The following is a 13,913-nucleotide window of genomic DNA, read 5'->3' on the forward strand; positions in this document are numbered from 1 at the left end:
AAAGTAGCTGAAACGATGTATTAATTGAGCATCGAAAAGTAGTTGAAGCAGTGAATAATGTGGCTTGGTTAAACTACACTTTTTTATGATTTGAAGTGACAATTCAACACTGAAATTTTTTTCTGATTTGAGTTGATATATCACTGAGAAGTTGCAGAAGATGATAATGCAACACTATTTTGACCCGTTTTCTGAATAGTTTCTTGAATTATGCATTAAATGACATCTGAAAAGTAGTTGAAACGGTGCATTATTGTTGCAATAAATGACATCTAAAATGTAGCTGAAAGATTGAAGATTGAGATGACATTTCACTGGAGAGTTGTTGGATGGTAATTATTGAGGGTATTTGTTTTAAATTGGCTCAGTTCTAATGAATCTTCACAAGCCTTGTTATTTTGTTGCAATTGTTTTGAACAAGAAAAAATCAATCTCTCTCTGAAGATATGGCAAACAAGTTTTTCGTAATCATCCACCCAAATGGCCAAGTATAAAGTTGAAGATGGTGTTTAATTCATGTCACAGAGTCCCGTGAACATGATGTTCACGACAAATATAACTCATGGGAAAATGAATATGAAAATCAAAACCAAAATCAGAGTTTTAGTTTCAAGTTTGAGTTATCGACACATCATTTCAGAGACTCCGCTGAAATATAGAGTAATCATATTCGATGATGATGACGATGTAGTTGTTATGGTTTATCTTCACCAATCTTTCAGTAATTTAATGATTGAGATTATTGTCGAAAGTGTAGATATTCTTACTTACTCAAATATTGCACCGGTGACCGCAGAAGTAAGACCATTATATAACATCGTCGGGTGATTTGGTGAAATCATTAATGATTTTAGCGAGGATGATGAAACTTTTGTTCCGCTTACGATGATCGATGACACACCAATAATTGATGAATCTGATATCGCTGAGGTTGCGTCAGATGGATAAGCCTTTGACATAGAGGTTGTGTCTGGGAGGTAATTGTTTCTCGTGGACAAGCAATGCAAAATTCTCCGCTAGTTTAGGTATATCCACCAATAGCCATGCAAGCAAAAAGTTCGCACCCCTGGATGCCTCAATATCTTCATGCAGTTGCAATGCATGAGATAAACAATAAACTATGATGCTATGAGGAATCTTGATATTCTTGATATGCCCTATATATGCGCAGCCCATTGGGGGACCTCGAATGAAAGATCGACGGAGCTTGGAATTGGGTTATAATTTGGGAGTAAGAAGGATGCGCAAGAGGTTGTGAAGGAGTTTTGTATAAAAGCTCATATAAAATTCACTGTGTGAAGTCTGACCATAAGACATATTTTGTTAGATGTATTAACAACAACATCGACTGCAAGTGGAGGATACGAATCTCATACCTACAGCGAAAGATGTCATGAAAAGTCATAAGGTACCACAACCAACACAGTTGCACGTTAAACTCTTATCCTCAAGACCACAAGCACTTAGAATCTGATATCATATGTGCTTACGTAAAATTATTGCTCAAGAAAAATCCGAGAATCCCGGTATCAATGATCGTGGCATCAATATGGAATACATTTGGTTATATTTCATCTTATTACAAGTCTTGTATGGTCAAACAGAAAGCTATGAAAACTACTCTACGGTGATTGTGATCAGTATTACAATAAGCTACCCTTTCTGTTGCACGCGATGAAATATTTTATCTCAGGGACCATTGTTCGCTCTTACACTTATCCTGCAACCACATTTGATGGACAAGTTATCCCTGTGAAGAGAGTTTTCGGAGGCTTTTTCTAGGCTTTCAAGTCACAAATTGAAGTCTTTCGTTATTACAAACAGATGGTTCAAGTGGATGACACTTTTTGTATGGCTTATACAAACACGTCCTTATGGTAACAATTGCACAAGATGGTGACAGAAACATCTTCCCCATTGCCTTTTCCATTGTAAAAAAATGAGTTCAAGGAAACATGAAATTTATTTCTATTAAACTTGTGATCCCATGTTGTCACCTAAGATGTGGTTTGTATGATCTCAGACTGTTCGCCTGGGTTGTTGGCCACGATTGATAGACCGGGATATATGTGATAGCCTCCTTATGCATTCCATGCGTATTGCATACTCCATATTTCTTCAAATGCTATGACGAGGTTCAAGAATAAGAAGATAAAGAAAGAGATTATCAGCATGGGTAACTTATTCGGTTTCACCTTTCATTTTTTGGTCTTGGTCTTTGTTTAAAATTATTATACTTACACTTAACCATTTTTACAGGCTATGCATTACTGCAACCAAGATTCCGTCCAAGACTGGAAAATTTGAGAAAGTATGGAGAAGAGGTGTATAACTTTGTAGCTGAGATACCTCGGGAAAGATGGGCACAGTCATACGACGATCAAGGTCGACGTTACGGTCGTATGACAACCAATCTTATCGAGTGTATCAATTCAGCATTAAAGAGATTAGACATCTTCCGGTGACAAGTATTGTTCGAGATACATACTTCAAGTTGGTTAATGTTTGGGCAGACAAAAGTGCCTAGGTAGAGGAAATGCTCAACGAAGGAAAAATTGGGCTCCAGATCTAGAGAAATCAATGAACAAAAAATCAACATCATGCAACATCAATGCATGTTCGTAATTTCGCCAAAATGGAATCTAATTAATTATATTGTCCAATCACTTGTTTGACCACATGAATGTGGGATTTCCGCCACCACACTGGTAATCTGAATAGAAGATAGTGTGATTGTGGTCGATTTCAAGCCTTCAGATACCCATGTGTTCATGTTGTTGCTACATGTATGCATGTGAATGTAAACCCATACATTTACGCTGATGATTGTTATAGCTTGCATACTATGCACAACATATATAATTGCGAGTTCAAGTACCTCTTGAACGATGCATATTGGCCACCTACTATCTCTGAAGAATGGTTGCCCAATCCGTAATTACACATGAAGTTGAAGGGTCGTCCTGAATCTACTCAAATTAATACTGATATGGATTACCCTCAAAGAGAGCAAGGTCTGTTGAAGATATGTGGTCATTGTAGAGGTGAAGGCCACAATAGGAAGCATTGTTCTCATCTCCCAAGATATCGAGCAAGCCAATAAATTCTTTGTAATTGTATTTATACCGATTTTATAAATATCAATGATAATTTTTCAGTCTTTTACGTTTCATATATAATTGCAAACTATAACGCTGAACTAAAGTCAAATCATATATTTATTTAAAACATTTTCTCAATAAAATAAACATTTTTCTTCTTAATTTTTACATTATTTTTCTTATTGTCATTCCTTTCAATGAGTCGTTTACTGCGTCGCCTTGCTAACTCTTCATTCTTCTCCTTCTCCTTCTCCTTTTTCTCCTTCTCCTTATTTTTCTTATTCTTCTTCTCCTCCTCCCTCTTCAACTCCTTATGTTGATCAAGAATATACTTTATTGATTCTTTCACCCACTCCTCATCTGAAGACAAGCTTGAATCCAAATCATCTTAAGAGTAATCAGACCAAAGATGATCTTCCGAAAATTGCTTGAAATATTCTTCCCACAAGTGCATTTTTGTTTCTCCTATAACTCTATCAACTAACCTAACTCCCATTTATAGTTAAAATTTTAGAAAATTAACGTTGGAACTGGTCACCTCAAGGTGATGGCTATTTTTCAAATCTAAAACGGCTATAAAATTTTAAACCTAAGGAACTCGTCGCCTCGTTTTAAAAAAATTCACTTAATAATCTTGAAAAAAAAATTAATGGAACTCGTCACCTCGAGGTGACGAGTTTTAAAGGAAACATTAAAATATTAAGCCCGAAATAAAAAAAACTTATATACCATGATGAGTTCACACTACACTGTAGAAAATATCGTAGATCCCAAAATAATTTATGGGGTGATCTATTGGGCCAAATAATCCGCCCGCCTATCGTATAGGGCCAAAAAAATCTTAAAAGACCTTAAATGTCATAAGGTTTGGATAAAATATTAAGTCAGATATATAGGGTTGGACAAAAAATTAAGCCCATTTTAAAATATGGGTTGTACTCGTACTTTAACATTTAAGGCCTAAATCCAGCTTAACTTATCCCGATACACTTTCTATTTTTTTAAATAGTACTTTTATTTTTTAAAACATAATTTGAGATAATTATAAGGTAAATTATATTATTGATTAGTTTCGTTTATATTTTGTCTATTTTATTCACTAATTTCAAAAAAAATGATAATATATGATAATTTCGTTTTTATTTAGTTAAAATGTGGTAATTGAAGGTTAACTATTGTTAGATCTTTAACAGATTGATGATGTGACACAATGAATTTATAAAATTAAAAAAAAAGTAAACTATACAAATGATCACTTTTGAATAACTTTTGTTTCCCCTATTTTTAAAAGTCGTCCTCCATCTCAACCTAAACCAAATAATCAAGAGAAAAATTTGGTGTTAAAATTTCGAAAAGTCGATAAACGAAGAATTCTGCAGCCTTATCTTCAACACATCCACACGGTCTCGGATGAAATCGATGAGAAGAACCGAGAATTGATGCTTTACGTGAATATTGTCGACAATTATGATAATCGAAAAGGATCTATTTGACGATCAATTTGTTACTTTTTAAATTTTAGTAAGAAAACAAAAATTTATTCAAGTATTAGTGATTATTTATATAGTTTACCTTTTTAATTTTAGGGTAAACTATAAAGTTGGTCACTTTTGTTTTAAATTTATAAACATATGGTTACTCGATTCAAAAGAATTTAATTCGTTGTCACCTTCGTTTTGTTTTAATTAAAACGACGTTACTTTTGTTTCGTTTTAATTAAGATATGATCACTTACCCTAAACGGTCATTAAGGGTTTAACGATTTGACGATGTGTCACGTTAATAAAATGGTTTAAATTTTGTTTTAACCGTTGGAAACTTTAGATAAAATTTAATCATGGACTTTTTTGTAAGTCTAAAGCAGTTTGAGAACAAGTTTGCAATTTACCATTTTTTAATATATTTTTTTCTTAATTCCCCCTTCACCGCAGACCCCATCCCTAATCCGACGACAAAACAGGGGCGACAATGGAGTTCCTCGACAGATTCAAGAACTGCAAGCTAGTTAAAGCCCCAATACCATTCGTTATCTCTCCCGAAAACGAATTGTGAGATAAATCCAAGACTTGAATCTTTTGAAGCGACGTTTTTTGTGAAGCTAACTCAACTATTTTTTTGGATAAATAATCAGCTTCATTATCCAAAGAACAAGTTCAACAACCAGAACAGAAACTGCTACAAAACCAACATTGTTCTGTTTACCAAAAAAATTTTACATACAAAAGAATTAAGAGCAGTTTATATTCCAAAGTGTACAAAGGGTAAAATTAGTGCTATCATTCCTATTTATGTTCCTATCCCTCAGCTGGAATCGCACCACATCCTTAATGACAGTAAATAGCTTTTGAGTGTTTCTGCAGCGACCTTGAAAGAGCCTCCTGTTTCTTTCTTCCCATAGGACATAGATGAGGGAATTAAGAGCAAGCTTAAAGATCAAAGTTAACAAAGATTTACCTTTCCAAGTAGAGCTTGCCCATGCAAAAAAAACAACCCAAGAGGTTATGGAATGTTGCAGACCAGTGTGAGTGAAAACAGAATTCCATAATTGCTGCGCCATATGACAATGGAGGAACAAGTGCTCCCTTGTTTCCCAAGGATCGTTGCAAAATAAGCAATGGAATTCATTGATAATCCCCATTTGGTGAAGTCTCACTTTTGTTGGAAGTCTATCAAGTAATGCCATCCAAGAAATCAAGCTGTGCTTAGGAATGTGCAAAGGAAACCAGATAATTTTCTGCCAGTGGACTTGGGATCTGTTATCACGAAGTGCATCCCAAATTGTAGAAACTTTCATAGTTCCAGCAGTCAACACTGAGGAAGCCTCGGTTCTAAGTTTAAAAATACGCCTTAAATTCCAACTACAAGAGGGATGAACATTAAAATTCCAAAAATTATTGCCTTTAAGGACATAGTGTTTGACCCATGCAACCCATAGAGAACCTTCGCCTGCTAGAATATTCTTGATATGGAGGATCATACAAGCTTTATTCCAAGTCTTCAAATCTTTAAGACCAAGCCCTCCCTCAGATTTTAGAAGACATATGTTTTGCCAACTCACTCTAGCTCCTTTCGCAGCTTTATCCTCACCTTTCCAGAAAAAACGTGAGAAAAGTTGCTCAATTTTTTAAGGACAGAATGAGGAAGAGAGATTTACCTACACCAATAGTTAGTGATACTGAACAAGACAGCTTTGATTAATTCCAGCCTTCCAGCATAGCTTAGAGATTTATTATACCAATGATTTAACCTTGCTCTAATGTTATCAAAGAGAACAACACAATCACTTTCAGTAATTTTCCTGGTGACAAGAGGAATTCTGAGATATCAACAGGAATCTACCAATTTTAAACCCAGTGTGCAGTTTGATTTCCTCCAGAATTGAACAATGAATACCAGCAGCATAAAGTCACATTTCGAAGCATTAATCTTAAGGCCAGACATCTCATAAAATATATCAAGGACACTAGAAACCCCAATAACAGAATCAACAGTACCTTTGCAAAAAATTAAAAGATCATCGACAAAAGAAAGATGTGTGAGGCCAATTTTTTTACATTTCGGATGGAAACCAAAAATACCTTTGGCAGCTGCTAAATTGAGGAGTTTAGAGATAATGTTCATAGAGAACAAATAACAGAGGAGAGAGGGGATCACCTTGACGAATGCCTTTAGCTCCCTTAAAGAAACCAATAAGACTCCCATTAAAGGAAATAGAGAATCTAGAAGTAGAGAAGCAAAGTTCAATCCAATTGATGAAAATACTTGGCATACCAATGGCTTGTAAAATGGTAGAAATGAAGTCCCGATTCAGTGTGTCAAAGGCTTTATGAAGGTCAATCTTTAAAGAGCATCTAGGAGAGATATTTTTCCTATTGTACCCGCGGACCAGTTCTTGAGCTAGAAGTGTATTATCCACAATACTTCTCCCTTTTATAAAAGCGGTTTGGTTGAGAGAAACAATATCAGAGATGAGAATCTGAAGTCTTTAAACCAGAATTTTTGAAATTGCTTTGTAGAACACAGAGCAGCAGGATATTGGTCTAAAGTCTTTAACTTTTCTTGGGTTGGGAACCTTAGGCACCAAAGCTATGGTGGTAGCATTGAAGGCTGGAAGAAGGAAGGATTCTTGAAAGAAATGTTTAATGGCAGCAATAACATCCTCAGAAATAATACGCCAAGCTTGTTTGAAAAAAAAAGAAGTATAGCCATCGGGACCGGGAGACTTGTCATTTCCCTGAGAGAAGAAAGCGTTTCTAATTTCATCGTTAGTAACTTCCTTAATAAGATCTTCAACACTTTCCATAGGCAAAGAGTATTGGAGAATGTTTTTCAACATGCAGGGGTCAGGAGTTTTCACTTCAGGGTCTTTAGTACCAATTAAGTTGGTGAAATAACTTATCACCTCTGCTGACATAGAGTCAAATGTTTCCAGCCTATTTCCTTGGTCATCAACCAATATACGAATGGTTTCTCTTTTGTTTTTTATGGCTAGAGCAGAATGGAAAAGTTTGGAACATTTATCTTCATCTTTAAGCCATTGCATCTTAGTTTTTTGTTTTAAAAACAAAATTTCAGCAGCTTCAAGGGACTTAAGATCAGCTTGCAGCTGGATTTCCTTAACAACTTCATCATCACCTTTTAAAGTTTTAAGCTGTTGGATTTCCAGTTCAGTTTTCTTTTGGAGAACCCTGGCAGTAATGTCACTGAAGTGAGATTGATTGAAATCTCTAAGGTTAGCTTTCAACTGCTTTAATTTAGAGAACATGCATTGCATTGGATTTCCATAAGTTGGAATCATCCAATAGTGACGAACAACATTCAAGAAGTTAGGGTGCTGAACCCAGAAGTTGAAAAACTTAAAGGGCTTGGGACGATTAGCTTGAAATTCTTTAGAAAGCCAAACCAAAGCCAAGCAGTGATCGGAAATACCCGGGGCGAGAAATTCAACATGAGAAGTCTTAAAACTTCTCATCCAATTAGAATTAACAATAACTCTGTCTAGCTTTCTAGCAAGAAAAGAATTAATCTGTTTGTTGTACCAAGTGTAGGAGGGACCAAAGAAAGGGTGATCTATCAGATCGAGGTTAGAAACAACCTCTTGGAAGTCACGCATATCAGAGGAAATGAAAGGACCCAGAAGATCAGAAGCAGAACTCTCAGAAGGATGGAGAGTAACATTAAAATCGCCTCCACCAAGGAAAATAACCAATGCTATCAGCTAGATCACGTAGATGTTGCTAGAGTAATCTTCTCACCACACCATCATTAGAACCATACACAACTGTTATAACATAAGGGACACCAAGCTTATTCTCCGAAAGTGATACTTGACTCGAACCAGTCTTGAAAATCCATCCAGGAAGATCACCGCTCATCGAATTCTTGCTAAAGTCCAACGCGAGAAGATTCACATTGCTTCCCATAGACGCAGGCAAGCTTCCGGTTAAACTATTAACAGAGAAATTTTACCGGAAAAATTATTCACAGAGATATCCAAAGTCTTAACATGAACCTCTCCGCCAAATGAATTCATACTCAAATTAAGATAACTACAAAGGCTAAGCTTTTGCATTGTCTGTGGAACTGACCCAGAAAGTAAATTCATGCTGAAATCAATTGATTTCAACAATAAACAACTCCCAATCCCATCAGGAACCTGCCCAGTGAACCTATTTTTCTCAAATTAATGGATCTCAAATTGTTCAAAGCTTCAATCCCTTGTGGAATTTCACCTTCCAACAAGTTGGCAGACAAATCCAATGACCTTAAACCACTCAAACCCAAGATCCCACCACAAAGACCCTGAAAACTGGTTCCATTACAAGTTAACAGCAGCAAGTGTAGCACAAGAGCCTAAACTCGAAGGATCTTACCCCATAACCGATTACTAGCCAACAAAATGGACCTCACAGACCCACATTGCTTGAAAAAAATCATCAGAGACAAAACCCGAAAGATAATTCTCATTCCAATCTATGATTCTTATACTTTCAAGCTTTGCCAAGTCGAGGCTTATACTTCCACTGAGATTTTTCCTCGCTAAGGAAAGTTTCCTCAAGAACTTGAGTTGCTGATCCGACCCGAAAGAGAGAACAGTTTAGGTTGAGCTCGGTAACACGGTTCGACCTTGAGTTACATTTCACACCAATCCAGTTACAAGGAGTGTCATCGTCTTCGTTCCAAGATGAAAGCTTTTGGCTTGGGTCTTGAACGTCTGCTCTGAAAACTATTAGTCCCAAAATTTCGTCGTTCAAGGAAGGGCTTAAAGATCGTCGCCCCTGTTTCGTCGCCGGATTAGAGATGGGTTGAGCGGTGCAAAGGTAATTTAAGAATAAAAACATATTTAAAAATAGTAAATGGCAAATTTGTCCCTAATCTATTTTAGATTTACAAAAAAATCCATAATTAAATTTTATCTAAAATTCAAGGGTTAAAACAAAAATTAACCATTTTATTAACGTGCCATCATTAAATCGTTAATTCAAATAAAACGAAAGTGATGAGGTCTTGATTAAAACGAAACGAAAATGACAACAAATTAAAATTTTTGAATTGAGTAACTATTTATAAAACTAAAATAAAAGTAATCAACTTTGTAGTTTACCCTTAATTTTATAAAGCCACTACCACATCAACTTCCTCATCAACATTCTAATGACAATTAACTCTCAGTGATAATATCTTAATTAGATAAAAACGAAAATGATCATATATTAATTTTTTAAATCAATAAGGTAAAGTGAAAAAAAATAAACGAAAGTGATATCACCTATTGATATTAAGGGTGTTAAAAAAAACCCGAAATCGTTAACTGTAACCGTTAACCAGTATAACCGTTATATTTAGCAGGTTAATTAACTAAACCGTTATATTAAACGGTTTTGGTTAACCAAATCGCTAAAAATGATAACTAACAATTAAGGTTACGGTTACGGATTTTGATGAACAGTTAACCTTCAATAAATTAAATTTACGATTATATTTATAATTTATTATATTTTTACATAAATAATTTAATATAAATAACTTAATATAAGTTTCTATTATTTATAATTTATATATATTTTTAATAAAATTTGTATACAAATAACTTAATATATATATTTTATTATTTTTTATTTTTTATTTCTTTGAAAATATAGAAACATACTTACACCAAATTAATTATATATTTAATTTTAGGTACTAAGATATTAGAAGATGTACATACTTACATCGGTGTAAGTATGTGTAAAGTGTTACACTTTTTTTATTTTATTCACTTACACCGATGTAGTATGTGTTAAGTGCTACACTTTTTGTTTTATTCACTTACACCGGTGTAAGTATGTGTTAAGTGCTACATTTTTTTTAATGAGTTATGAAAAAATTTTGACAAAAAATTATAATAGGTTAACCATAAGTTAACCTGTAACCGAACCGCTAATAACAATTAAACATTAACGGTTAATCGTTTCTTAATAGTTCGGTTACGGTTAGAAAAATCTCATAACCGTTATAATTGTTAACCGACCGCTTAGGCTAAACGGTACGGTTAACCATCCATGAACATCCCTAATTGATATCATGCAAACATACGTGTTCAAACTTAAAATTTTAGGAAGAACACCACTCGCTTCAATCATTTAGGTATGTGAGCAAAAATGGTGTGGAATCAACTGGTTAAACCGGAGAAAATGCAGAATTTTCAATCCCTTAGTGTGAAGAAATGAGCGACTCTTAATCTAATGCGACCGAACCTATTTGTAAGGTAGTTGAAATTTACCGAATCTAAAATCAACACTTCGGTTCCTCTAATAAGCTAAATGCAAATTGATATAAAAAAAAGGGTACCGCTATGATATACATAAATGCATCTTTCACATGAAGCAAGTACTCAACAAGAGAACCCCAAACTCTAATTCAATGATTCACAACTTAAATTAAATGCAAGGACCTATATGTATGTAAAAGAATGATTATGTCAATAAAGATGAATTGTCAATAATTACGATGAATCAACTACACGCAGTATGACAAAAAACAAACATATGATATAAAAAATGCAGTTATAATTCATATAGATTTCCTCATGGAATGAGGTTAGGAAACAATGAAGCACCAACCACTAACATCCCTACCTGTATCACAATATAGATTCCTCTAGGTCCATGAATGGTCTCTCACTCCACGGGGAGGGACGAAAGCAGACACGGACCTCGTGCTCTTCTGGTCCTCCACGTTGCTTAGGCACGATAATCTCGAGCATTGTTCCGGTCTCATCATGGTATGCTTCCAGTTTAGCATTTTCAGGAATGCGGTCTGGAAGGGGAATTTCTCTGACGAATTCCCCCGGAGGGCAGTGCTCAGGTGCTGGATCTGTTAGCTTAAATGTCCTATCATGCCTCTTAATGAGTGGCATGCAAGCTGTATTCACACACGATATCTTTACAATTCCATGTGAGGGAGTATTTCTCCAAGTAACTTTCACCCTTTGACGATCAGAAAATGGCAAGCTGACAATGATCAGAAAGCTCTCATCATCTTCATATATTGTTTTTGCTGCTGTTACAGGCCCGTATACATTCTTCATTACCCCACTAAATTCATTCATCCATGTCAGATGAACTGGGTGGATTTTCATATCCAAAACTCCATTACAATACAAATTATTTGGTAAACCCGGATCCTCATCATTTCCGTTCCAGAAATAGTCCTTTTTCCGTTTATTACAGACAGGTGATAAATCCAACCCATTACCGTTGCTATGTTCTATCTGCTGAGCTGATAAGTTCACACCAGTACTGTTAAGCAGCTTTCTAGTGTGGGAATTTAAATTACCCTTTAAAAGAGCCGGGGGACGCTCAAGCTCGAATTCTGTGCTGGTAAGATTCCTCCAAGCTGCAAAATCACTTGCTTCAGGAGGCATAGAGAAGTTAATATCCCTGCCGGTAAGGTCTCTCCACCTCCTCTTCTCTTCATCATCAAGATTTGAGAGGTTTGGTGACGCCACAACTTCAATCCCATGTAAACACTGAGGATTAGAGAGACCCCTGTAGTGTTTTCTCTGCATTCTATGAGATCTAACAAAACCATTACCAACACTAAACGGAAACGGGGGCTCTCCTTGTCGAGAATGCCCATTCATGTAACTCCTCAACTGCATCTTACCAAGTGCATTTTCGGACCTTTCCTTGAAAACCCACATATACATGTTCTCCATGTCATGCTGAACCAAGAACGAATCTAGCTGCAAGTCTGACTTGTCATAACTGGACAAACCATTGCTGTCTCTGATTACCTTAGATTTTGACTTCCCATTTAAAACAGGCTTGAAGTAGAAAGTAAAGAAAAACCAAGCACCCCATACACTGTCAAGACGCTTCATACACTTCTTAGCTACTTTTGGGACATTGAGAACCGCCTCATAAATCTGGGGTGCAAGGCTAACATCTAAGATGTCGCATGGATCGTTCCATGCCAATGGAGGTGGGCTCGGTTCAGATGATAACGGGAGATTGATATCGGGTGGCCGAGAAAGCATCATAGATCGATTCATCTCTCTCTCCAATTCATCTGGTAGAAAAGAACCCGAATCCATAGACAGAAGTGTAGACGGGTGATCAGCCTCCATTGACAGAGTAGTAAGAAGAGCTTCCCCCATTCTTTTTTCCTTGCTCTACTAACTGTTTCCTATTTTCCACTGTTTGAAACTTAAAAACCCTAAAAATAAACAAAAGCTCCCTGTAGAGATATCTTCATAAATCAAATGAAAAATACGAGCCAAATAGTATATTCATAAACCAATCAATCCACAAAACCACTGGTAAATCTCATAAAAATCTTCATGATTCAATTCCGAGCACAACAAAATCCACTAGGCTTCATCAATCAATCAATCAGAATCAAACGACAGCTGAATACGAACAAGGGCAGCAACATTGTTAACACCAAAAAAAACCCAACCTGAAAAAAGCATACACATATACTCAATTCAACCTCAATTTTTCCATATAAAAATAGATTCAAAATAATCAAAAGGGTGATTATATCAGAGTCGAATCAAGCTAATGTTTTTATTATCTAAGATCTAAAATACCCTAAAAATTTAAAGATTCGAAATTTCCATTTTCTATTGATTTTCTTACCCATCAAACCAAATAGAATATAAAGTGAAAAAAAATCAAATCCGTGATTCTACAAGGACCAGAATCCAATAAAATTCCAATAGAAAAGTGAGAGTCGCAAAAGGGGAGCAGATTTGAAAGGAAATCAAATCAATCTCACACACACACAAAAAAAACCTAACCCTAAAAAAGTAAGATGAGAAGGAAAAAAGAAATTGACTCGTATTATTATTACCTAAAAGGAGAAGATTTGAATCCAGAGAAAATTGAGAGCTTGAAAACTATGATCCCTTTGAGAGAGAGAGAGAGAGAACGGAATCTGTTTAAAGAGACGGATCTGAATAAGGAAATGGTCGAGACATCGGCGCCGTTTCGAACTGACGGCGTTAGGTAACGGAAATGGTGACGGCAATTTTTGTTTTCTGGACAGAATAGCGTAAAACAAGGGTCAAATGAGGCGTCTCCCTCTATGGAACAGTTTTTCATATATACCGATGTGAATCACGTGTCGTACACGTGCTACATCTTTTTTACCCCCTTACAAATATAATGAAATTGCTTAAAAAGTGAAAATACTAATTTTATGTATATATTTTTAAAGGGGAAAAAACACAGTCGGGTATATTTTTAAAATTTTAAAATTATTAAAATTATAAAATAATTGAACTAGATTATAATTAAAAATAAAGAAAATAAGTATATTTGA

The 13,913-nt window shown here is 35.4% G+C and overlaps 1 protein-coding gene and 1 pseudogene across 1 annotated transcript; both read right to left on the bottom strand.

Moving 5' to 3' along the window:
• Positions 1–5,041: 5,041 nt before the first annotated feature.
• LOC120157762 lies at positions 5,042–9,442 on the bottom strand (annotated as a pseudogene).
• Positions 9,443–11,046: 1,604 nt separating this feature from the next.
• LOC120157766 lies at positions 11,047–13,636 on the bottom strand. The gene is made up of 2 exons (XM_039168794.1): positions 13,443–13,636; positions 11,047–13,046 (listed from the first exon to the last, which is right to left on the bottom strand). The coding sequence occupies exon 2, from the start codon at positions 12,742–12,744 to the stop codon at positions 11,227–11,229; it is 1,518 nt and encodes a 505-aa protein (XP_039024725.1). The 5' UTR covers positions 12,745–13,046; positions 13,443–13,636; the 3' UTR covers positions 11,047–11,226.
• Between the last annotated feature and the right edge of the window lie 277 nt (positions 13,637–13,913).

Source organism: Hibiscus syriacus, unplaced genomic scaffold, assembly GCF_006381635.1.
Source record: "Hibiscus syriacus cultivar Baekdansim isolate YM2019G1 unplaced genomic scaffold, ASM638163v2 tig00111276_pilon, whole genome shotgun sequence".
NCBI classification, from domain to species: domain Eukaryota; kingdom Viridiplantae; phylum Streptophyta; class Magnoliopsida; order Malvales; family Malvaceae; genus Hibiscus; species Hibiscus syriacus.